Raw genomic sequence first — 24,736 nt, 5'->3', positions numbered from 1 at the left:
TGTTAGGGAAACCATATCCCTTAGGAATTAATCTTAATGTCTCGTTTTGCTTTGTGGTGAATTCTGGGTGCAGGGAAGAAGAAGGTGTTGATGAATGTCTCTTAGGTGTATGAGGGTCCTTCGGAACATGACGATGGAGGTCTTACCCTCATGACTCAAGTAAGGGGCTTGTGCGTCTCATCGACGCCTCGGCCTATCCCCGAAAGGAAGAACAGGGATGCTTGATGAAGAGAACCTCGACCTCTGAAGCAAAGCGTGCATTGAGGATCACGTTGTCTGCCATGTGGATTGATGTGGCTATACGAGGAGCCAGCTGGAGAAGTCCGTACGAAGGTCGTATTTCCCATTGTACCCTGGAATATTCTTGGAATCTAGCCATTGTGTAATGGTAAAGTGTAATTTAACTTTGTGGTGATTGATCTCCCTATAAATAGTGGAGCTACTGTAATTGATGGGACAGCTGGTCCGAAGTTAATGCAAGTTATTCACATTTACTATTTCGCATTTATTGTTCTTACTTCATCTTTAATTTTTAGTCTGTAGGCAGGAAGTTAGGATAGACACTTGCTAAGATCCTTCGTTGGAAGAAGTTTATTCCATTGACGAAGGGGAACTCATTAGCTGTTGTGATGGAGTCCACTTTGGGGCCGTCCTACACCATCCTACACCAACAGTGAGCAGTGCGAGGAGCTCGGCCATCCCCATCTCGAGCTCCTCTCACCCTCACCATCTCGACCAACCGGATGGTCCCCTCCATGAGGCACACGGCATGCCGCGGGTAAGGGGCTAGGGGCAGCACTTGGCAAGCTCTAGCACACGCAGATAAGCTCCTAAAAGCGGGCGGTGCGGTGAGCTCTTCCAGCCCCAATGTGTCTGAACTCATGGGTTGCTCCTCCGCCGACCTCCTCCCCCTTGTCTAGATGTGCAGCAACCAACGACTCCTTCTAACTGAAGAAATGTTTAAATTTCTAAAGTTGTCGAGTTCGAACAGTTATAAATGTTGAAATGGGTGATTCCTGATGTTTCAATAGGTGATTATAAATGTCACAACTTTCTTAATGTTGCATTCTTCATCAATATTATGGATGTGCCTTGGTTTTGTTTGCTGTTTTGCTTTCCCCATGTTTGTACTGTTGTTTTCAGATGTTGCAATTAGTGTTTGTTGGGTGTTGCAGTGTTGTATTGCTTGATGCTGCAAGATATCTATTGCAAGAGTTGATTTTACTTGTTGCAGTAGGCATCTATCGATGTTGCACCTAAGTAAATACGTTGAATCCTTGATATGCATTCGCTATTTCCCTTCATTGCACTTTCTTGTGTTCCTATTACTATTTTTTAATGTTGCTGTCATTATTTTCAAACGTTGCGACAATGTTTTAAGATAAATACCGAGACATTTGTAGCATCAAAATAGGGACCTATGGGGAAACTTGATTTTAAACTAGTAACGCGATTCTCACGATTTTCCATGTACGATTGATTAAGAAATGGAGTTTCTCTGTAATCATCACCTGGTTATCAAGCTCAAGTCACCCACTGAGCAGGAGTACCACGGATGTTGCATGAAACATAAGTGCATGTAGCGGTGGGATTTTTTTCTTTCCCGGTAAGATGGTGAAGTTGCGTGTACCATTTGATGCGTCTGACGCTGGACGTTCGAGCGCTAGCAGTGCTAAGAAAATAACGTCAATAACTTTTTATTACCTATAGGTCCCACAAAGTCCAAACCCAATTCAAAAAATAAATATAGGATAGGGATAGAAGTCTCGTAACCCAATCCCTTTCCTACCTCAGCATAAGCTAAGTCATTTCCTTTTCTCAATCAAGCTCCTATCCAAACGCCACCTCAGTCTCCTTGTACCTCAGAGGCTAAGAACATTAGGTCTTCTTGGAGAATCAACACTCTCATATAGTCCCAAATTTGTTGAATGTCTACTTCCTCCGTCCCGCAGAGAATGTCTTTTAAGTTTGTCCAAAGTCAAACTATTTTATGTTTGACCAAATTTACAATGTATGCTATGTATATTTCATAACGAATCTAATAAAATTTGTTTAATATTGATAAATTTTTATATAAACATGGTTTACTCTTTGCGGGGTAACTATATTTTCTAAAGGCTGAAAAGTGGACCTATCTTCGTTGTCTCCAATCTTTTCCTCCGACCAGTAGAGCAACTAAACCCCTCCGTTCCGCTCCCAGCCTCAGGATAACACTAGCAGCAGCAGAAGCCCGCCGCCGCGGGCCAAGGAATGGAAGCCGCGGCAGCAGCCATGGCGGCGCTCCCAGCGCCTCCCTGCACTTCCTCCTCTCCTCCGTCCGTATTCCTCACCCCCAGCTCATCCGCTGACCGGAGGAAGGCGCCAAGGGCGGTGGCCGTCCGTGCATCTGCGGCTACAGCGGCCGCGGCCCGACGGTCGCTCTCTGCTGGGTGGGATCCGTCCGGGCGTTCAGCAGCCAGGCCGGCGGCCAGAAAGGCGCGACTCGAGGAGCTCGACACAACCAACATGCTCCTCCGCCAGCGCATCGTCTTCCTCGGCTCCCCGGTTAGCTTCTTTGATTCGTTTCCTGCCCAAAAAGTTTCTCTCTATATATTCTTACTGTATTTACAATTTTCGGTAAGTTAGCCGCATCCAATTTTCTCTCTGTAGATGCCACGCTCGGAAAAGTTAAAACATTTGAATTTCATTCTGTGGTTCACACTAGTTAACGATGGTAACCGTACTAAAAATAGCCAGCCTTATATGCTAGTATACAACACAAAAAGAATTTGTTCAAGACAAAAGGAAGTTACATTTGTATGATCGTACAACATGGTTAGGTTCAATGCTTCAATGACGAACATACATAGAAATATTGAATTCATCGTTAAGTTACATATGTAATCATACTTGGTATGACCATCATGTATCTCAGGAACTCATGGTTATTCTGAAAATCTAATAAAATGATATGAGCTACTTCCTAGGTTACAGTCTATTCTTACTGAACATTGGTCTTTCAACATATATATATCTGCAATAGTGTTATTTCTTTGGGATTCCTGACTGTGAAGTGTGCATTTCTTGATTGGGATTGTTAGCATGAATGACTTTGGGCATCACTTTTTGTTGGAACTGATTTACTTTTGTATTATTCATGCTTGCATTTATTAGCAAATTGATTCAAGGGAGCTTTTCTTTTTTCCATCAGTATGTTCAAAATAGATTTCGAACTGAATATTTATGGGTCTGTTGGAATGGCTTATGATATGTAGGTGGATGATACAAGTGCTGATCTTATTATCAGCCAGCTCCTACTGTTGGATGCAGAGGACCAAACTAAAGACATTAAATTGTTTATCAACTCACCTGGAGGTTCCATAACAGCAGGTTTGTTTTTCACTTAGCCATTGCAAGAGCTTATGCTGGTGCTCTTTGTGTGAACTGATGAAATTTTCAGATTTATTTTGATGCACTGCAATAAACTGGCATTATTGTCTTGTCGGGCTTGGTTCATTGGGTCAAGTGACTGGATCATCAGTGAGATGAAGGGTTATGTACATCCCCTTGACCCCTTCAAATTATTCCAATTGCAAAACTATCCAACCAACTGTATATCCACAGGTACTATGGAGGTGTACAAGTAGAAATAGTTAATAAAGGTAGAATAAGTTTACCCTTATGAAGTATGCAAATTAGTCATGCTTCTTTCTCATAGCTGCAAAAGTGCTTGAAAGGTTGTAAAATTGTGACAACCACAATTTTAATTTATTTAATGGACACGTTTCGTAGAAATGACATCTCCAAAAAAAACATACTGAACTTATAAATATATTTATAGACACCTGTGATGTTAGCGTTGTTAATGTATAAAATATGTATGTTTCTAATCTAGTAATGAAACACTAGTCTGATAATGACACAGATGTCAGAATGAAGTATTAGATATGTACAGCTATTGCACTATTCCACATCAACTTCGCTATTCAAGTTTATGATTTCACATTATGTATGATTTACTTTTCTAATTAATCAACCTAACTCAGCTGGTAGGTGGTATGGATTTATGCTCCCACCACCCAGATTCAGGTCCTCTTCGGGCTTGACTTCGGGTGCCTATTTCTTCTAAATTAAAAAGATATCTATGTCCTCCTAGATTGGTTGAGTTTTTTGTAATTAGTCTTTAAATGTCCCTGCACAAGTTTATCAAATAAGAAAAAGGAACTAGTTATTGATATTTGGGCCAGAAGAAAATTTCATTAGACTTTAGGGATGATTATCTGGAATTATCAAGGCATAGAACATGCATTCAATCATAAGCATTCCATGGTTAGGCTGTGGTGCAGCAACCAGAAATTTTGACAATCTTGAATTTTCTTATTGGTGCTCAGTTGTTAATTTTGGTGCTTGTGCACCTGTGAAGTGCTGTTAACACTGTTAAAAGCTTTTAACTTCCTGTGGAAGCACCATAAAATAATTTGGAGATCTCAAGCTGTGGACCAACTACAGTAGGGTCACTGTATGTTGTCATTGAAAGATCCCTGATATGATACATATTCTGCGTGTCATGGTTTTATATCATAAACACATCAGGGATTGCTGGTTTATTTATGAAATTAAAATTTCTTAAAAAATTCACATATTTGAGATAGTTCACTGGCAGTGATTTTTTTTATGGTCACATATGTCATGGCCGCTCGGCTGGGCTGACGCTGGGCCTATTGGAGGCCTCCATTAGGATTAGAGTTAGAGATAGAATTAGAGATATATTACTTAGCGATCAAGTAAGCCTCTTATATAAAGAGAGGAGATGTATCAATTAAGGAAGTAACAATTATTAGGAGAGATCCTCATCTACCTCCGGGCCTTGAGATTGGGCGCAGCTTGATCCTCTTTAATTCAAGAGAGGAGATGTATCAATTAAGGAAGTAAGAATTATTAGGAGAGATCCTCATCTACCTCTGGGCCTTGAGATTGGGCGCAGCCATCACCAGCGTGCCTGATCTCAAGTGTCCGGTTCAGCATCCATTTATCCTCGCAATTCCCTAATCCCTCCCATTCTGCACGGCTCCCTGATCAAGGCCGTGACAATTGGTATCAGCTTGCCGGTGATCCCATCCCATGGCTTCTGCTGTCGACGATCCATCAACCCTCTGTGCCAATCTGTTAGCAGGTTGTGCAAAGATTCGAACCTTGCTTCTAGAGTTAAAGGAGAGCTTGCAGCGTAAGGAGGCGGCAGTGCGGCTACAAGCGGCGGTGCATGGCTTCCTCACGCAGCGTCGAGCACAGGTCTTGCACGCAGAGAGGAAGGCAACGTTGACACTGCCACTTCCTGCTACGTTGGCAAAGCAGCGGCTCCAAGGACCGGCTTGCTCCTGTTCCTGTACATGTGCTATGCTGCTCGAGTACCAATCTGCAGCAATTGGTGGTTCCCGGCCGCCGCAGCATCTCCATTGTCTGGCTCGCTTCTCCCACGAAGGCAGATCAGCTGCTACTCCTGCATGCATCTGTCTGGGAAGAGCAGGATATCAGGGTCTCCGCATTGTGCAGCCGTACCTTGGCGCCGGCCATCGAGAGCACGCCTCCGCTGGCCACCGTGGTGGTTAGAGCCGATTCTAGCCAGATGCAGCCTGGCAGCCATGTGTTCTGGCACGCAATCTTCGCAGCACCTTCTTGGGAAAATGTCTTCCAGGGCATCAGCAGGTCGTCAAACTCTTCAACAAGGCCCTGTTTGTGTCCATGCTAATCACGTATGCATGCACAAGCTAGTATTTCTTCCATGGGATCCAGGAGCAAGGGAACCTGCATGCACACATGCAGATTGTTTTCTTTGGAAGCAAGTGCCTCATGCTGCAACTGAAATCAAGTATTGCATATTTCTTGGAGACCAAGGAGATTACGTGAAAGGTGCAGGAGATCACAGCAACCATGAATTGCTTTCCCTTCACGGTTCAGGATGGGGCCCGCCTAGAGTCCAACGTCAAGGAATTCCATAGAAATAAAATTTCTAAATTTATGTTATGTTTTACTAGTCAATAATAAAGGAATAAGCTGAGATGTAAAAGGCTTGTTTCCAGGTGATAGGTTTGTGTCGAGTTATATGCTGCAGCTCGAGGACGAGCTGCTCAAAAAGGGAGTAGTGTCATGGGCACTCGGCTGGGCCAATGCTGGGCCTATTGGGCCTCCATTAGGATTAGAGATAGAGATAGAACTAGAGATATATTACTTAGCGATCAAGTAAGCTTCTTTATATAAAGAGAGAAGATGTATCAATTAAGGAAATAACAACTATTAGGAGAGATCCTCATCTACCTCTGGGCCTTGAGATTGGGCGCAACTGTCGCTGGCGTGCCCGATCTCAAGTGTCCGGTTCAGGGTCCATTTTCCCTCGCAATTCCCTAATCCCTCCCGTCCTGCACGGCTCCCTGATCAAGGCCGTGACACATATCAGAGATGGGAACAAACTATGGCAGATAGAAAAGAGCCAATAACGTCCAAAAGAGACAACAAAAGTAATTTTGTCTATTTGCTTTGTGCTATAGTTTGTAGAACTGTAGTGTAGGAATTATGGTAACCACGTTGCTACTCCATTGCTAATTGCAACCATTGAATACTCTGCAGATGCAACAGATAGTGCAGAAGCATTCATACTCAGCTCTGAACTAAAACCATATAGTATCACATTCATTGCAAAATTTCCTTTCAGTACAACTAATAATATGTTACACCTTGTTCCTGTTCCTATTTTATTCTTGAATTGGTGTTATTTTCTCAACAGCAAGGACTTTCCATACAGACACATTTTCTCCTTCTGCTGTCGGTATTAAAGTATTGTGAAATGACACCAGAAATCATAGGTGCTTACCTGCTTAGGCTTTTTTTTTTTCTCAAACGCGCAAGAGAGCTCCATGTCATAATATTAAGAAGGAAAAAAGGGGAACAGCCCTTACAACACACACAATCACTCACAAAATTATAAAAGGAACAAACGTGCCTGTGACTAATGATTACACCACCATGACCAGCACCAACCTACTCTGGTACAAGTAGCAAGGGAAGAAATACATCTGGCCCTGGCCAAACCCCAGAACTGCATCTCCTCACTAGCGAGCAATAGGGCTCTAGCTAGGCTCGGAGAAACACCATTTAACGCACGTCTATTCCAGGCACCCACAATAATCAGGGAATTGAGGCCTTTCTGTAATTGTTCTCCAACTCCAGAAACCACTCTTTCCCACCAATCATTGAAGGAATCCTCCCCAATCAGTGGAGCAAGGCACTGCAGGCCAACTCTCTGTAAAAATTTAAACCCACTTAGGCTGACAGTGGTGTCAAGGCCAATGCCAGTTACGAGGATGGGGTTAGTCTAAAGTCCTCACTCTTCACCCTTGAACTAGTCATGAGTGGTCAAACTCCATCAAACATTAAGAGCATGTCCTGAAACATTAAAGCATGAAGCTTCATCAAATAACAATACGGTGATACAGTCGTTTAAGAAAACTAATATTTTAAAGTCCTCTCGGTGGATTCCTTTTGGTCTCCCCTAAATCTTGTAAGTTCTTTGAGACCCAGGTTATTCTGGGTTGGCCGAAACCTTGCCGATAAGGTTTGTTTTCTTTCCCTGTATTACCCTTCAGGTAAGACTGTCTTGCAAGTATTACCCAAACATGGATGGAAGTAAATGATTTGGTGATTTTGTCTATTCTAATTTTGTATAATACTAAACTAAGTGAAAGTAGTAATTCCTTATGACAATTGTACAGATTATTTCTTCATCTTAATTTGATAATAAGTGAAGTTCAGGTCTTAATTATGACATATGAGACATCAATTTACAGGTATGGGAGTATATGATGCTATGAAATTTTGCAAGGCTGACGTCTCAACTGTTTGCTTTGGATTGGCGGCTTCCATGGGTGCATTTTTACTTGCTGCTGGGACAAAGGGTAAGAGATATTGCATGCCAAATGCGAGGATTATGATCCATCAGCCATCAGGTGGTGCTGGTGGGAAAGTAAGTAACACCTGTTTACTTTTTTATTGCTTTGTGCTATTTATTTATTGTAAGATATGCTATTTTACCTGCTTCTATTTAATTGGGTCAGGATATAACATTGAGCTCAAAGTTGTAGCATCTTTTGCTTGCTGTTCTTTTACTACTACCTCTTTTTTATGCTCATACTCTGCGGCTCTTGCTGTGGTTCCTCTGTAGCCTAACCAATTTGCATGGGACTAAACGGCCTTGTTGCTGCCACGACTAAGACTGTTTTTTTTTCTTTTTCATTATTTTCTCTGCATGGAAGGCATGTTCATCTTGTTAGAATTTGCTTTGATACAAAAATGGGGGATTTGGTGTAGCCAAATATCACAATTACCCCAAATAACAATAGTACACTATATTCCGTTGATGATAGATTTGTGAGTGCAATAGTGATACCAACTCCTTATTAGCTCATATCTACTTTAGTTGTGGTGCATTTATACTTATAACTTGTGAAATTGGAGACTTACTCTGAACTAAAGATTTCAAAATCAGAGGAAAAGACCCTAAGAACTGAGATTGGAACCTACATTCTACAACCCAAAATCTTCCATTACAGCTATTGGTTTGGTTTCTGATCCATGTCAAATATATATGCTGTCAGTACATTGTGCAGTTTTTCTGACTTTAGAATGTAAAAAATAGTGACTGATTTATGTATTTACCTGCATATACTGGTAGGTCACAGAGATGGGACTGCAGATAAGAGAGATGATGTACGAGAAGATTAAGATCAATAAAATATTGTCGAGAATTACTGGAAAACCTGAAGAGCAGGTACTTCAGAATTTCTTGCATGATGCTTGCTTTTTGTAAAGCAACAAAAACTTTTGTTGCGGACATTTACTGATTGCCATTTCTTGTAGATTGATGAGGACACGAAGTTTGACTATTTCATGAGTCCTTGGGAAGCCAAGGATTATGGGATAGTCGATAGCATTATAGATGAGGGAAAACCAGGGTTGGTGGCTCCCTTTGCAGGAGCTGTGCCACCTCCAAAATCACGTGTGTGGTACTTGTGGAAGGCTTCAGGGCCGACTAGGAAGATCATGAAGGATCTGCCTTCGGAGGAGAAACTTATTCTCAATGGTAATGGTAGTGCAACTGGAGATGACGGTAAGCTCAAGGAGGCCTCGGCAACTTGAAGCCTGCCTTAGCTTGCAATTCAACGGAAGATGGCTTTGCTATGGCCGAAGGTGATAGTAGGATGATGGATACAAAATAGAGGCTACTGCTCTACCTGTATGCCAGATCATTGCTTGATTACATATTATGGACAACGTGTTAGTTGGTAGAGTAGAGAAAGGCTGTTTGTGGAGATGAAATGCAAAGAAATGTTTTGTATGCTGCATTGTTTCTTGTTCTTTCCTTGCGATGCACCATTAGTTCAAAACACCAAGATTTGCTTTCACATTGTATGCTGCCTGTTTCTTGTTCTTTCCTTGCGATGCACCATTAGTTCAAAACACCAGGATTTGCTTTCATTCTAGGCCATGTTTGGAAACTTTGGATCATTTTGCACTGCAAATGAATTACACCTGTAACTTTTCGGTGAACAAGAAAACAGATGTATTTTTTCGCATCTTAAAACTAATGTTTCGGTAAGGCGATAAAAACAGCTGTGCAAATTATTTATTTTCGTAAAAAACGCCTCCGGCGCGGCCTTCAACAGAGGCCAGGTGCGGTGCGGGTTCGAACGCCCGCCGGATGCATCCCACCCTTGGGAGCGTGCCACTGAACCATGGGCTTTTGCTTCTCCATAGCTGTGCAAATTAACCATTCCAACAGGCGCGCTTTACGTGCCCTACCATTACGTAAAAAGAGGGTAAAAAAAAAAAGCAAAGTGCACCTACCATACAATAATTTGTCAGGTGGATTATGGTGGGTACAAATGAATCTAACAACTTGTAACATACTCAATCTAGTAAAATAACTTATCTGGTGGGTGGAAATTGGTCGAACAATATAAAATGCTAAATATAGAAAAGGCTAGAAGCGCCAACAGATAATGGAAAATTTGCCTTGCAGCTGGGAACACGGCCACAGCCGAGATGGTGTCCAGCCGTGCACAAGGAATGAAAGGACAAGCCAAAGGACTGGAAGATGAAGTAGGCAAGAATATTAAGCCTTTGGTGCTTGTCTCCAAAGTTTGGAAGCCGAAGCAAACTCCAGTGCTAGTCTAGTCACCCAGTGATAATGAAGATGACGTGCTAGATTATGAGGGATCAATAGTGCACAAAGATGTTTCCCACTTCTGTGAAGGTATGAATGTTAACACAACTCATGTATTGCGTTTGAACTAGTGAGTTGAAATTATGGCTGACATTGTTAGTATCTCCCTTAGAAAAATATGGATATGGAGGCCGACGTGCTGATCATCGTCTTGAGAAAAGAGCCAAAATTTATTCGTATATTGATTGCAACAATGAGAAGGATAAATATTTATTTTTTGACAAAACTTTGCTAAAAAACAGGGGGTATGTGTTGATGGCAAAAAAAAAATGGCATATCAAATCTGTATACAACACACTCATAATATTATCCGAGTAATTGATTATTTTGGTTAAGTTGATAGTTAGCTTATTCGGTTTTCTATTTAGATGATTAAGTTTAAAGCGAGGTGTTGATTTTATGAGTTTAGTTTATCGGCTTATTATTAATTATTATTGGTAAGCAAGGCCGATGAGCTAGAGCAATTAGCAAAGAGAGAGATGAGACGTAACTTCGGGTACCTCTTTGAATTAATTACTAGCAGAAATATCCGTGTGTTGCTATGGGTCCTTACTTGCTCTCACGATAGCAGAAATATCCGTGTATTGCTACGGGTCCTTACTTGCTCTCACGTTATTATTCGGTTGTTCCTTAGTTTCGCTTCATAATATGTTGGTGCGTTATCCCTATAGTCCTCTCTTTGCAAGTATAATAGTAGAAGATATTTGTGGGTGGTTTGATACCATCTGTTTATTATGTGGAATCCACGTATGGAAATAAAAAAATTCACCGCTTAACCTCCGCTCTATCCATTCATTCGATTTCCCCCGTACTCATCATCATCCAGCCAGTCGCATTTTGCTGTCCTTGCCGTCACCTAGGCAAGCACTCGTCCTTCTCGTGCCTAGCCTAATTCCCGCTTTGAGCGCTAGGCCACATCGCCTCTGGCCGCCATGAGCAGGAGTGCGTCCTCCTCCTCTTCTCGTTTCCATCCACCTCCCTTCTGTAATCTACTCAAAATCGTTCCAATCAAGTACAGGCTTCTATTGGGTTACCCCCCCCCCCCCCCCCCGCCATGCTCTCGATAGCACATGGCTCTACTTGGTTAACTGCCACAAACAGAAATAAGAGAACCAGACATAGAGTTATGAAAACATCATAATTAAGTGATAAAAACAATTGTAAACATGAAAACATCATAATTAAGTGATAAAAAAATAATTGTAAACATGAAAACATCATAATTAAGTGATAAAAAAACAATTGTAACACCACTTAGTCGATTGCGGCTAGGGGACGGAGTTAAAATCATTCTACTATTTTTTATGGCATGAAAAAGAGCGTGCTTCAAAATTCTTATGATCATGTCCTCGAAGCTCACAACTATCAATTATCAAATAAAACTTGAGTGCATCTAGAAAATACATCTAAAACATCAAGACATGAGTAACGTGCATTTGATTTGTAGTCAGTAGTGAGAAATCATATACCACACATTCTATACATCAATTATCCAATTCCAATATAATGAATCCAATCTACCAACCTTTTTCCTTTTGCCCTATTGTGGTTCGCCTAATTAGCTTGCCCTTGGCAGTGATCTCTTCTGGCTCCCTGCCCCCTCCACGATCCGCCTGGTGAAAGCTGTCCTGTAAACGAGTTCACTTTTTTTAAGAGAACTCACTTGTTCAGCCAAATTTGCCAATTGTTTGTCCAAGCCTATCAATCTGGACAAGGATCAAAAACCATTATCCAATTGCCTTATGTCATGAAAAATTATGGAATGGAGACTCACAAACCTTAGAACAGTTGTTCCTAATTTTCCATAACAGCTTCAAAATCCATGAACATTGCCTGAAATTTAGTTGATGGAATGAACATTTTTTTATTTCCATTTTCAGGAGGCACGCTGAAACCTACTCCTATCTCCCCTGTTTTCTCCTTCCTTTGATCTTCCAATCCTTCCTCAACATCATTCTTAACTGAATCAGGGACATCACTTTTGTCTGTTGACATTTCAGGTTGTTGATCACTGCCTTTGCAATTTCGCTTGTCGCAGTAAGCACCAAGACTGAATCTCTTGCTTCACAGGTACTCCATGTTGATCAGAATCTGCACCTTCATCTTCAGTGGTTACATTGATTTCCATCTTCACCTTTTTTAACTGTTCGATATTGTCAATCATGCTGAATCTTCCCAGATTATTTCTGGGACTGTTTTCACCATAGGATTTTATCGCTCTAAATTATGACCACTTATCAAATCTACTGCCAGTCCTCCAAACACAATGCAATCAATCTCTTCTTTGATAAGACTCTCACTGTGAGGCATTTCAGTTGTGCTCTTCCAAGAATTTAAAGTCTTGGCAAGAAAAACTGCATGCACTTCATCTTTTATGAAAGTCTTGATAAGATGATCAACAGAATCAGCAGCCATTCCCTTCAGCAAGTTTTTGACTATTGTGCTATATATTTCAATTTGTACTTCTCTTCTGATGTCCACCTCATCTCTTTCTTCAGTTACCCTCTGTACATCAGCCAGAACAGCCAGTTTCTTCACCAAGTCTCTGGATGCTGCTGTATATAACACACATTGTGGTTCAGATCTTACATCTGAATCAATTCTCTCTTCAGCAAGCCTTTCAGCTTCCTCACGGTAGATACATTGCTCTTTTGAATGATAACACTGTCTGCTATCTGACTCCTCTGCTATAATACGCCTTTCTGACTGCAGCCGCATAGTTTCATCCTTTGTAGATTGGAGTTCTTCCAGGCAATTCTCAGTAGCGTCACTGTCATGTTGCAATGTAGGTGTACGAGCTCCTTCACCCGGAGAAGACATGCGATTGGATCCCACGTTGATCTCCCTGAGAAAACCTTCCACGACGGCGCCGTACATCTCCCTCTCTGCGTCCACGAGCCACTGCTGCTCATCCATGGCCGCACGCAGCGCGGAGATCGACCCCTCCATCGCGTCAAACGAAGACGCGACGATGTCTCGGACGGCGCCGGCGTCCATGACCATCTCCTGGAACTCCGTGAGTAGCTGCGCCACGCTGTAGAATCCGGAGAGCCCCTTGACCCTTTCGCCCTCGTGGCCGGCCTCCTGCAGCCTCGCCATGGACGACGCCTCGCCGCTCATCCTCTCCATGAGCGCCGCCAGCGTGGAGCTCGCGTCCTCCAGCCTGGCCCCTGGCCCTCATCCTCGACATCATCCGGCTCACGGACCCCCTCAGGTCGCCGAACGCACGGCCGCCGTCCTCCTCGTCCTCGGCGCCACCCCTGCGAGCGGCCGCAGGCGGCGCCCCGCTGCCGCGCGACGGGCCGCCGAGCTCCTCGCGCCTCCGGCGCATGTAGTCACGGTCCGCCTCGGCGACGACGAGCTCGGCCTCGTCGAGGCGGGTCTGGATCCGGTCCCGCGTCTCCTGTATGGCCGTATCTCCTCTTTCTTCATCCTGATCAAAGCACCGGCTGCAGCAGCACAGCAGGGTCAAGCCGTGCGCCCGTGCCTAGCCAGCCTGCCGGGTGGAACCGGGTTGATTTCATAAAAGTAGGGAACCTTTTTAAAATATGATGACATTTGCACTATTGTTCTAAAGACGGTGGGTATGGTGGGTATTATGAAAAAATTGAGGGATTTTTTTGCAAAACAACTACGATGGTTAGAACAAACAACCGCACTTTATATTAAAGTATAGATTAATTAACATTAAGTTTTATATGGCCGATCAATTCTCTGATCAGGGTGCACCTATCTGGCATGTACAAGTTGAGTTGGATCCATTCTTACAACACGTCACGTTAATTAGCTACGCAAGGCATCGGCAAATCAAAATTTTACATGATTGCTACAAGGCTCGACCGTAGACTAAGGGTTAGATTAGATGGAATCTTTGGAATTATACGGCAAGGAAGTCCAGCCGCCTCCATAGATGAATGGAGGTCGCAACCGATTAGAACCCCCAGTCGGAAAACACATCTACTATTTCTTGTTCTTACTTTTTCCTAAGGTTAGCTACTCTTCACCGATTAGCTTGTAAATCGGTCGCCTACTTCCACGTAACCAAAGCAATCTTTGTTGATTAGCTTGCAATCGCTTCGTCGTAATCGAAGCCCTATTGTCATCTAACCATCCGTCATCGCTTCGTCGTAATCAAACCCCTATCATCATCGGCGGCTCCCATCGCTGAGGATCATCAAGTCGGCTCGTATAGCCGGCGTCTACTAGATTGGCGTGCTAAGTCTCAAGGCCATCACACTATATCCATCTCCGTCTGGTACTGGGCGTCATCATCGAGTCGGATTGTCGTTCACCATGAAGCTCGAGAGGATCGGAAGGCATCAATTATGTTGTCAGGTGCATGGCAAGATCGACAAGTGCCAAGCTGTCGCCGTTGTTTGGGCTTGAAACATCAGAAGAAAAGACTTGTCTGTTAGATTATTTTGCTGTGTCAATAGAATATTTCACGTTTGTGCTCAAGTCGTTGCATTGTCCTGCTACTTGGAGATTAATCAAGGAACAGATTTTTATTTCAAGCCCTTGAGCAATATTTTTGTGTGTTGGCATGCGGTGCATTTTTGTGCCAACCCATTTTGACAGACTCCACTAGGAATGAAGATTGCGGCTGCGTCAACAGCCGAATCCATCATATCAGACATATGCTCCAATACTGAAATCGACAAGCACAACATCATGAGTGTGACAATTGATGTGTTGCCAGAGGAGGATCGACAAGCTTATGAAGCAATGTGCAAGGCCGACAAGGAAGAACGCCGGCGAGTGGAGTGTCGGCAAGCGTTTCTTTCTTGCTACACCAAGACAAGACAAGGGGTCACAAATAAACAAGGCATTGTACTTCCTGTTGGTGCTAAACCAAAGGTAAACGCACCCGTAAGTGAATCCCCACTTTCTCATGATGATATTGCGAATATGATTGATCAGTCTCTTAGTTCTAAGACTGTTAATTCTGTTCAGAGCATGATGAAAAATGTTTGATAGTAATCTTAGACCTTCTTTAATGCGCATTCAAGAGGAACAACTTTTAAAACGGCCTGTACATGATAATCTTAATACATTGGTTGCAATTATGGCCTTTGTTGTTAATACTATTCTTAGTGCATCGAATGTATATTTAAGCAACACTCAAGATGGCCGGTTTTACATGGGTTCTCTGTTACCACACCACCTATAGTTAATCCAACTAGAACGCCGAATGTTTATTCTACACCTAATGCTTCTACTTTGGCTCCAAAGGCCGAATTTTTGAAACTTCGGCGAATTTGCAAACACCTTATTACCAAACTATTGCATATAGTGTACCGCCTATACCTCCACAAGGAAAAAGGAATTCCTATGTGATATGACCTGTTTATTGATATAGGGATATAGCAGGTGAATCACAACTAACTCGCCCTCCCCTTGGGAGGCTCTGAGATTAGAATGATCTTTCTGCTTGATCTCTAGAGTTCGCTATCAGGCAGTACATACACGACTCTCAACCTCCTAACAACTTATCCCTATCTTGCTGGCCAATCCAGCTACTAAGGTCTCGTTCGGTTAGGTCGGAACGGCATGGAACGCAGCCTAATCCGGACGGATTGAAACGGACCGGAATGAATACGACCCAACATAAAAATTGTTGTTCGGTTGATCTGGCCCGGAACCGAACCTGGGCCGGCTCGGTTTCACTCCTTCACTCCGAGGCCCGGAAGCAATTCCCACCTCCAACCCTCCGGAACGAATCCTCACGCGAGATGACGGGCGGCGGTGCGAGCTGGCGGCGCGTGAGGCGACGAGGCGGCGGCGCGAGGTGGCGGCGTGGCGGCGCGGCACAGCCTGGAAGGAGACCCTCTCCGCCACCTTCTCACCGGTAAGGCGCCGCCCTATCTTCCTTCCCCTATCCTGTCCTCGTATTCTTGTTCTTGATGTTGCCGAGTTGAGATCTGTAGCGAGTTCTTGATGGCCGCGCTTGGGTGGCCTGAGAATCGGCTGGAGGAGGAGTCCCTGCCTACGGAGGAGTGGGAGTGGCGCGAGCGCCGGCGTGGAGTGGACGGAGGTGGCCGTCTTCTCGCGGTCGTGCGAGTCCCTGGAGGGGACGGGGCGCGTGCGCGGCGGGGAGCGCGGGGACGGCGCAGGCTCGAGTCCTTCTTCGCTCCCTGCAGCAATGGCCTGGCGTGCTCTCTGCAGCAATGGTCTGTCTACAGCTACTCGACGAAATGCTTCCAAGGCAAGCTGCTCACGGAAATAACGCTGCGCCCAGACGTCCTCAGACCTGGAGCAGAGCAGCAACAGGCCAACAACATCCTCGGCCATGTCTTACTGGCGATCGATGGAGTCATCTTCTCTGTCAGCAATGTGTCGTTTGATGGAATTCTCTGAGTGCGTGATGGAGAGGCCGGCTATGTACTGTCAGAGCATGGTAGCCTGGCTGGGTACAGACTACAGAGCAACGTCCGCTAGCATCTTGCTGCCACATCTTAGACAAGCTGAGATGCCCATGGTCTATACATATTTGATGAAATGCTCAAACTTGGATTGGACCAGAACATTCAGTCATAGTTGTGGCTGATGAACGCAGCTGATTGGAACTGTTATAAAAAAACACCATACCCAAGACACTTTCGTTAAGCCTGGATATTACTATAGGGAAATTGGAACTGATGAGCATAGCTTGGATTCAAATTATTTTTGGTAACCTATAATATCCGAAAAATAATTTACAATGCTGCAGTGTAGGACTTCCTCTCTGACCAAGAAAAGAAGGCAGCCATGGAAATGAAACTGAGAGACAGAAGTTCACTCTCAATTGATATGGGTGAACTTCACCAAGCCTATTTCCTTATGTGTGATTATCTCATCACCCTTCTTTGGATTGTCACTAAGATATCCATTTACTTTGGTCTTATCTATTTCATAATTTTGTGTCCAATCTAAGGCAGAAAAATATAAAATTAAGTTTTTGAGAGTAATACACTAGTGAGAAATATAATTAGTTCCTGCCTACTTACTTTTATGTGTAATGAAGGTACGGTGTTCCTGCCTACTTTTATCTCATCCCCAGCATGATCTTGACTGTAATGAATAACTGTCATATTGACAGTAGCAGCACCATTCTATGTGATGTGCTGACTTTTTCCATTGTCATATTGACAGTAGCAGCACCATCATCATGTCATAACTGTCCTTCTATGTGATGTGCTGACTTTTTCTTGTTACTTGTAGATCCCACCAGCACCATTAAGAGTTGGGGAAGGTGAACCACCTCCTTCTTGGGATCCGGTACCAACTCCAATAGGTACATAATTCTATCTATGTTTAAGTCTATTCTAATGAGTAGTTTTTTCTATTGCAATGAGTAAAATTGCCATGACAACATGTATAGTATTCTCGTTCCTAGAGTACTTTGTTTAGAAACAAGTGGTCAAATTTTGAGTGGTTATATATGAAACCGAAAATGGATACTAGGCCTATGAGAGAAGTATTGTAAGTGTTTATTTGTTTTAAACTAGAAGACTTGAAAAAAGTGAGACCTTAATGTAACAATTCCTATTCTGATTTTCTTACTTTAGTGTAACAGAAATAACATTTAAAGAATCATTATACAATTGGAGCTCAAGTTACTTCTGATTGATGGTAATTTTTATCTTGTAAGGTGTCCTGGACCCCATGTTTGTGCTATACTGCTATTTGAAGATAATCCTCTTGGTGATACTGTCAAGTTCATGCTCTTTCTTTGAGTTATTATCAATATAAGCACTAATATTATTGATATTGCATTATCTGATAGTCGTCTCATTTCACTATTATGACCATAGCATGAGTTCATTCTTTTCTTCTACTTACATCGACAGTGCCAAATTAGTCCAGCCTTCATGGGTGTTACCATTTCACCATGTTTATATCTTACACCCTAGATTGGTTTGCTTTGCCCACTTGTGAAGAGTTTTAATTTGACTTTGTTAGGCTAGGTTAGCATATAGTATCATTTATATGTTTCTATCTGACTATAAATTTATATGCTTTAGTTCTGCAATGAATATCTCATTGAGAGATCGTATTAGAAAGAGGAGGGAGGAAGAAGATGATGACATGATGATGTTTCTATTCCCTGCCTTATATCTGATGGGTTCTACTAGAGAAGGAGGAGTAAAGAAGAAACGTCATACATCAGAAGAAACAGGAGAGGTTAAGGTTCGCTGAGTCCTTGAGGGACATATCAAGAACTGTCAAGTTACATTTAGGATGGAACCCCACATCTTCAAAGAGTTGGCAACTTATCTTAGAAGGAAAAGACTCATTGTTGATACAAGGATTACGGTGGAGGAGAAGTTGGGCTTCTTCTTATACATGTTAAGTCGCAACGCCTCATATGAGGATCTTGCAGTGACCTTTGGGCACAGCAACGACACCTTCCATCATCACATCAACCACTTCTTTAAGAAGGTCATTCCCACACTCTCTCGTCGTTTCCTCCAGTCCCCCGATCCTAATCAAGTGCATCCGAAAATCCAAGATAATCCTAGATTCTATCCATTCTTCAAGAATTGTCTTGGTGCCATTGATGGAACTCATATCCCCGTTTCCATATCCCCTGAGAAGCATTCTCCTTTTAGGAATAGAAAGGGCACACTAAGCATTAATGTGATGGTGGCATGTGATTTTGATCTCAACATCACTTTTATTTCTAGTGGATGGGAGGGATCAGCTACAGATTCTAGAGTGCTAAGATCGGCTATGAGCAAGGGCTTCCAGGTACCTCCAGGCAAATTCTATCTGGTTGATGGAGGGTATGCAAATACTCCATCTTTCCTCGCTCCATATCGAGGGGTTCGATACCATTTGAAAGAATTTGGAGCTGGACATCGAAGACCACAAAACTCAAAGGAGCTCTTCAACCACCGCCACGCACTACTGAGGAACCATGTCAAAAGGACTTTGGGAGTGCTTAAGAAGCGCTTCCCCATTATCAAAGTTGCCACATTCCATACGTTAGAAAATCAAGTGAAAATACCTATAGCTACATCCATCTTCCACAATCTAATCCGATTACTTCATGGAGACGAGGAATGGTTGGATCATCAGCCGGATAATATCGATCCAACACACTTTGTTTCTTTATGTTGGAGGTATGCCCTAGAGGCAATCATAGAGATGATGATATTCCATTTGTATCCATGATTTGTATGTTGTGTTCATTGAATATCCATTGAAGGCTACTTGAATTGATTTGCAATTGTGTGAATTGTATGTGAAACTCTTTACTTGTATGGTTATTCTAAAGTTGTCCCTAGTCGGAGTTCATGTGAGGACACACATGAATATTAGACTAGCACATGTATTAGTTGATGACTATGTTTCACAAGTCATGGACATGGAGATGTTGAACTAATAATGTGGACACATGTGGAGACATGTGCTAGGACTGACCCAACACGAGAAGTAGTTCTCTCTTTAAACAACATATATACGCTTTGTCCTTAGACCTGAGACTGTCGCATGTATTCTAGATGTGGATTGACCTACTTAGGGGCTATCAAACGCTACGCCGTAACAGGGTAGTTATAAAGGTAGCTTTCGGGTTTGTCAAGAAGCATGCTATGAGACATGGTCAGTCAAGATGGGATTTGCCCCTCTCTGATTGAGAGTGATATCTCTGGGCCCCTCGAGTGATCGGATCCGAAAAATGCATGGCCATGCTACGTACAGTTAAGAGTTAACCTACAAAGGGATTCCGAATCACAGGATCGAGAAAGAGCGGTCGGCTTGAAGCTAGACCAAATATCGTGAGGCAAAGGGAATAGCATGTATATTATGTTGTGATGGTTCGTCTGATATGATCTTCGTGTGCGTATAGGAGTTGGCACGTCTTGCTAGAGGCCGCTACCGACTATTGGGCCGAGTAGGAGTACTCGGGCCATGTCTATACGTATCCGAACCCATAGGGTCACACACTTAAGGGGCTGGAAGCCCAATTCGGATCTGATCCGAGTTGGATTAGGTTTAGGAGTACTAATGGGCTTCGGATCCAGAGGCCCATCAGGAACCTCTATAAATAGAGGGGTGGGGGCGCCCTAGGGTTTACACCTTTTGGCGAAACACACCTGCCGCGCCTCCCACGCCCTCGCCTGTTGCAACTCACGGATCTAGCAGTCCGGCTTGCGACGCTTCCTCCCTGCACGTGTGGATACCTTGGAGGTGTTGCGCCTGCAGCACTTGGACGAGCCACCGACGAGCCACGACGAGCCGACGACGAGCCGTGGTACCGGAGGCGATCTTGCTGCACGTGGACGAGCTGATGAGGAGCTGCTGGACGTGATCGACTACGTACGACTACGTGATCGTCTTCACTGCATCGCATATCTACATCTTCCGCACCAGTAGTGCGTCGAGTGGTAATCCCGTGATCCTTATATGACAGTTCTTCCTGGTTATACACGGTAGAAATTTTGATTTGCGCTAGTGTAGCCTACCTCGTATCCCTACACTTTACCCAATGGCGATCAAAACAATGACTCAGGCACTGCACAAGGCAATGCTTTGAGAGATACCATCGCCCAAGAAATGTGGGTTCAGTACCAGCAACATGTAAATTAGTTTTCATGAATTAATAAGCTTGTATCATGAATAAGTTGATGAATAAGTTAATAAGCTTGTATCATGAATAAGTTGATGAATAAGTTTTTTCTTTTGAAAAGCGATGGTTGGAAAAGGCTCCCCAAAGCTCAATGTGATTGCAAGGGGGTCGCCAAAGTTGAGTAGGTTCCTACCTACAACAAGTGCTATAAAAAAGAAGCCTTCTCCTACATGCAGTGGGGCAAAGAGGAGTGGAGGTACGGTGTTTAATGTTTCTTCATGCTTTCTTGTCAATTTTGTATTATTGATGCTATGAAATTTCTGTTACTAATGCTTGACCATTGTTTATGTAGGAAAACAAAGAGCGGATTGGAACCCAACTCTTGAGAAATCACTTGTTGAAATTCTGCATGAGTATAAAGATAGTGGCTATAGAAGTGACAACAGTTGGAACACTGAAGGGTGGAACAAGATGGTGAAGGAGTTCCATCTGAGAAACAAGTCTGTCTCGTACACAAAGGCACAAATTCAAGATAAAGAATGTCAGCTTAAGAGAGACTACAAAATGCTCAAAGCGGCAAGAATGCAAAATGGGTCAAAATGGAATGAGCAAAGAAATATGGTTGAAGGATCAGCCTCAATGTGGGAGAACCTCATAGTGGTAAGTTAATTTCTTGAAGTAATTCTATGGATAACCTCATAGTGATAACTTTGTATTTGATCAATGTTTTTTTTTAAATATGTAGACTTTCCCCAAAATCAAGAAGTTTCAAAACAACAAGGCAAGCTTTCCGCTCTTTGATGCTTTGGGAGAACTCTATGATGGTATGTTCTGTATAGTAAGCTATTTCCTATTTCTCTATGATGTAAAATAGGTGATTGTCCTATTTCTCTGAATGCATTGTGCCAAATGTAGGTCATCTGGCTGAAGGGACATACAATTTCACTTCTATTGAGTCAGAACATGTGGAAGAACCCCTTCAACAAATTGATGTTGTAGAGGAAGAAGCTGAGGAAGAAGCCCTACAGGAAATTCATGAGATACGTGATGAAGAGGATGAAGAAAAAGATGCAAGAGATAAAGAAGAGGAGGCAAGAAGTGGACAACGAAGAATGACTGCATCAAGAAAGAAACCAGAAAAGGAAGGACAAAGGCCTAGAAAGAGTGCAAAAATTGAAGCTATGATGGAGAGATTCCTTGAAATGAGGACAAAGCAAGCAGAAGATGAAGCTCAACAGCTAGCAAGAGAAAATGAGACAAGAGAAAAGGAGGCAAGAGATAAGGAGGCTGCTAAAGGTGATGAATACTCCATCAAAAGGTGCATATCGATTATCAACAAAATGGAAGTGACCAAACAGGAAACGGCCAAAGCTTATGCAATCTTCACCAAGAGCAAGGAAAACAGAGAGACTTTTATTTGTGCTAGTGAAGAAGATGAAGAATCCGCTTTGATTTGGCTTAGGAATGAGATGGTCTAGCAGGTAAAGTCGTTGTCTACTTATCTCATGAATTCACTATCTACTTACCTCATGAATTCGTTGTTTGAATCACTTTGTGTTAAGGTTTGAATCACTTTGGTTAAGCAAGTTTTAGATCCTAACAACCCAAGACCTTATTATGATTGAATGTAGAGGACATCGTTTTCAGAATGGAAGTTAACTCAAATTTGTAGCATCAAAACAGGTCTCATCTTTTTTTTCTGTAGGCAATGGAAAAATGGAGCTGACCTATCATTTCCAAACTCTTGAAATAAAATGATAAGCGATCAGGTCTGGAAGGAAATTTCTTAATCTCTGATTTGTCCTTGTTAAGCCTCACACAGTTCATTAACGGGATTTTCCATGATGGTGAAACATTGTCGTTAGATTCACAAATATTCAGTAGCTTCATATCAACATTTTTCTGTCGGCAGGATTCATCTGCAGGTTTGACCCAAATAGCTGTCTGAACATGCTTAGAAATAAGCTTCCAACACATTGCAGTTGTAATATTAACTAGTTTGGACCTTGTTGCACCGACTGTCTTGCATTAGGAATTGCTTTGACAGGAATTTGCGCTGTTGGACTATTAGGCTGCAAACTAGTTTAACTTTGTGTGTTCATGACTAGTCAGTGATCAATATTTTCGACAAACTGATGTCATTTTGAAAAATATGTTTATGCAGCACTCAAAGGACAAGTGCTGGTGAGGGATTTGGAGTCGGTGCTTCAACTGCATCACTAAGAAGCATAAAATGTTAACAGAGAACTAGTGGTTTTGTTTCTATTTGGTTGTACTAGTCTGTTTAATTAGGACAAGTGCTGGTGAGGGATCTTGAGTCCATTTTGGTTGTACTAGACTGTTTAATTATGACAAGTACTGGTGAGGGATCTGGAGTCTCTTTTATTTTTGCAGCATTTGCAGCACAAAGAACTGGCAGGTGAGTTCTTGCCGCTTTGTCAGGTGACCATGCAATGGTGGTTCTATTCTGTTTCAGAGCCATACAATTTCACTGTGGTATTGTTGTTCATCTTCTATTGTAGTAAGAAAGCCTTTTCCCTGTGAGATGCTTTTTGAACATTGCCAATAGTACACCGTGTGATCATAAATTTGTGGCAATGCAATGCAGAAGCTGGAATAGTTCTTGGAGCTGGATTTATTCCTATCCAACCGAACAACATACATTTTGAAGGCTGGAATAGTTCTTGAATAGGAATAGAACCGGACCAGGATTGAGTGAAGGAGCTGGATTCACTCAATCCGGCCCTGGAATGGTTCCTGGACAGGAACCATTCCAGAGGAACCGAACAAGCCCTAAAACAAACTCAACAAACTTATCTGAACACTAGTGGACGCTTGGACCTTCTTATTCCTACACATGAACTTATTTCTAAAGAACGAGTCCATAACATCACTTCCGCCCCCCTACAGAAAAGCTCATCCTCGAGCTTGAATGCTGGATAGCGTTCTGTGAATGTAGGCAGAGCTTCCCAGGTCGTGTCAGCTGGACCACGACCCACCCACTGGACGAGCAGCTCCCAGGAGTCCTTTGATGGCCGCGCGCAGGACCTTCTCAGGAGTCCTTTGACGGCCATGCACCACATGCGGCAGAGCCACAATTGAAGCAGATGGCTCCCCTTGATGTTTCTTGAGGAACGCCACATGGAACACATCATGGATGCGCGCCTTTGGTAGCAGTCGAAGACAATAGGCCATAGTACCAACGTAGCACCGATGCGCTCCACAACCTAAAACGGACCAAAATAGTGAGGTGCCAGTTTGTTGTTGGTCTTGTCAGATATGCTCACCGCGGATCGTTGATGTACCCGCAGCCTTGCTCATCCCCCCACCTCAAATTCCACATCCCGGTGAGCCTTATCATGTGAAGCCTTCATGTAATCTTGAGCTTGCAACAGCCTTTCCCTGATGCCCGCCAAGAATTCATCGCGGTTTTGCAGCTGCTTATCCAGAGCCACCACCCTAGCCAATCCTGACTGATAGGAGAACAGCGTAGGAGGGTCACGGCCAAAAACCACCTTGAATGGCATTGTCTGGAGGGCTGACTGGTAGGAGGTGATGTAGTACTATTCTGCCCATGGGAGCCAGCGGAGCTAGCTCCGCGGATGATCACTGGCCAGACAGCGGAGGTAGACTCCCAGAACACGGTTGGTGACCTTCGATTGGCCATCGGTTTGTGGATGAAAGGCAGAGCTCGGTCGGAGCTTGATGCCCACTAGGGTGAACAGTTCTGTCCACTGTGTGTTAGTGAAGACAGGGTCGTGGTCGCTCACAATTGATGATGGTAGGCTGTGGAACTTGACGATGTTGTCGAAGAACGCTTGAGCCACCGAGAGTGCCGTGTAGGTATGTCCTAGGGTGACAAAGTGCGCGAACTTGGAGAAGCGATCGATGACCGTCAAGACAACCGACTTGCCATTGACCTTGGGGAATCC

The 24,736-nt window shown here is 43.3% G+C and overlaps 2 protein-coding genes and 1 pseudogene across 2 annotated transcripts; 2 read left to right on the top strand and 1 right to left on the bottom strand.

The window, feature by feature from the left end:
- Window positions 1-2,156: 2,156 nt before the first annotated feature.
- LOC101753532 (ATP-dependent Clp protease proteolytic subunit 3, chloroplastic) lies at window positions 2,157-9,488 on the top strand. The gene is made up of 5 exons (XM_004968753.4): window positions 2,157-2,544; window positions 3,255-3,369; window positions 7,818-7,993; window positions 8,702-8,797; window positions 8,887-9,488. The coding sequence occupies exons 1-5, from the start codon at window positions 2,251-2,253 to the stop codon at window positions 9,163-9,165; spliced, it is 960 nt and encodes a 319-aa protein (XP_004968810.1). The 5' UTR covers window positions 2,157-2,250; the 3' UTR covers window positions 9,166-9,488.
- Window positions 9,489-11,659: 2,171 nt separating this feature from the next.
- On the bottom strand, window positions 11,660-16,543 carry LOC101775430 (annotated as a pseudogene).
- A 902-nt stretch (window positions 16,544-17,445) lies between these two features.
- On the top strand, window positions 17,446-22,282 carry LOC101753128. The gene is made up of 5 exons (XM_012846120.2): window positions 17,446-17,525; window positions 20,926-21,060; window positions 21,157-21,464; window positions 21,550-21,628; window positions 21,720-22,282. Exons 2-5 carry the CDS (start codon window positions 20,928-20,930, stop codon window positions 22,280-22,282), a joined length of 1,083 nt encoding a protein of 360 aa, XP_012701574.2. The 5' UTR covers window positions 17,446-17,525; window positions 20,926-20,927.
- Window positions 22,283-24,736: the final 2,454 nt, after the last annotated feature.

The sequence above is a fragment of the Setaria italica genome, chromosome V (assembly GCF_000263155.2).
Source record: "Setaria italica strain Yugu1 chromosome V, Setaria_italica_v2.0, whole genome shotgun sequence".
Lineage (NCBI taxonomy): Eukaryota > Viridiplantae > Streptophyta > Magnoliopsida > Poales > Poaceae > Setaria > Setaria italica.
Note: the sequence above shows the minus strand (reverse complement) of the source record. Positions and strands in the feature narration are given on the sequence as shown.

Coding starts and splice junctions, on each gene's coding strand:
- LOC101753532 (XM_004968753.4), top strand. CDS start 2,251: ATGGAAGCCGCGGCAGCAGCCATGGCGGCGCTCCCAGCGCCTCCCTGC. Junction 2,545..3,254: donor TCGTCTTCCTCGGCTCCCCG/GTTAGCTTCTTT, acceptor TATGATATGTAG/GTGGATGATACAAGTGCTGA. Junction 7,994..8,701: donor CAGGTGGTGCTGGTGGGAAA/GTAAGTAACACC, acceptor ATATACTGGTAG/GTCACAGAGATGGGACTGCA.
- LOC101753128 (XM_012846120.2), top strand. CDS start 20,928: ATGGTTGGAAAAGGCTCCCCAAAGCTCAATGTGATTGCAAGGGGGTCG. Junction 21,465..21,549: donor TGTGGGAGAACCTCATAGTG/GTAAGTTAATTT, acceptor TTAAATATGTAG/ACTTTCCCCAAAATCAAGAA. Junction 21,629..21,719: donor TTTGGGAGAACTCTATGATG/GTATGTTCTGTA, acceptor TGCCAAATGTAG/GTCATCTGGCTGAAGGGACA.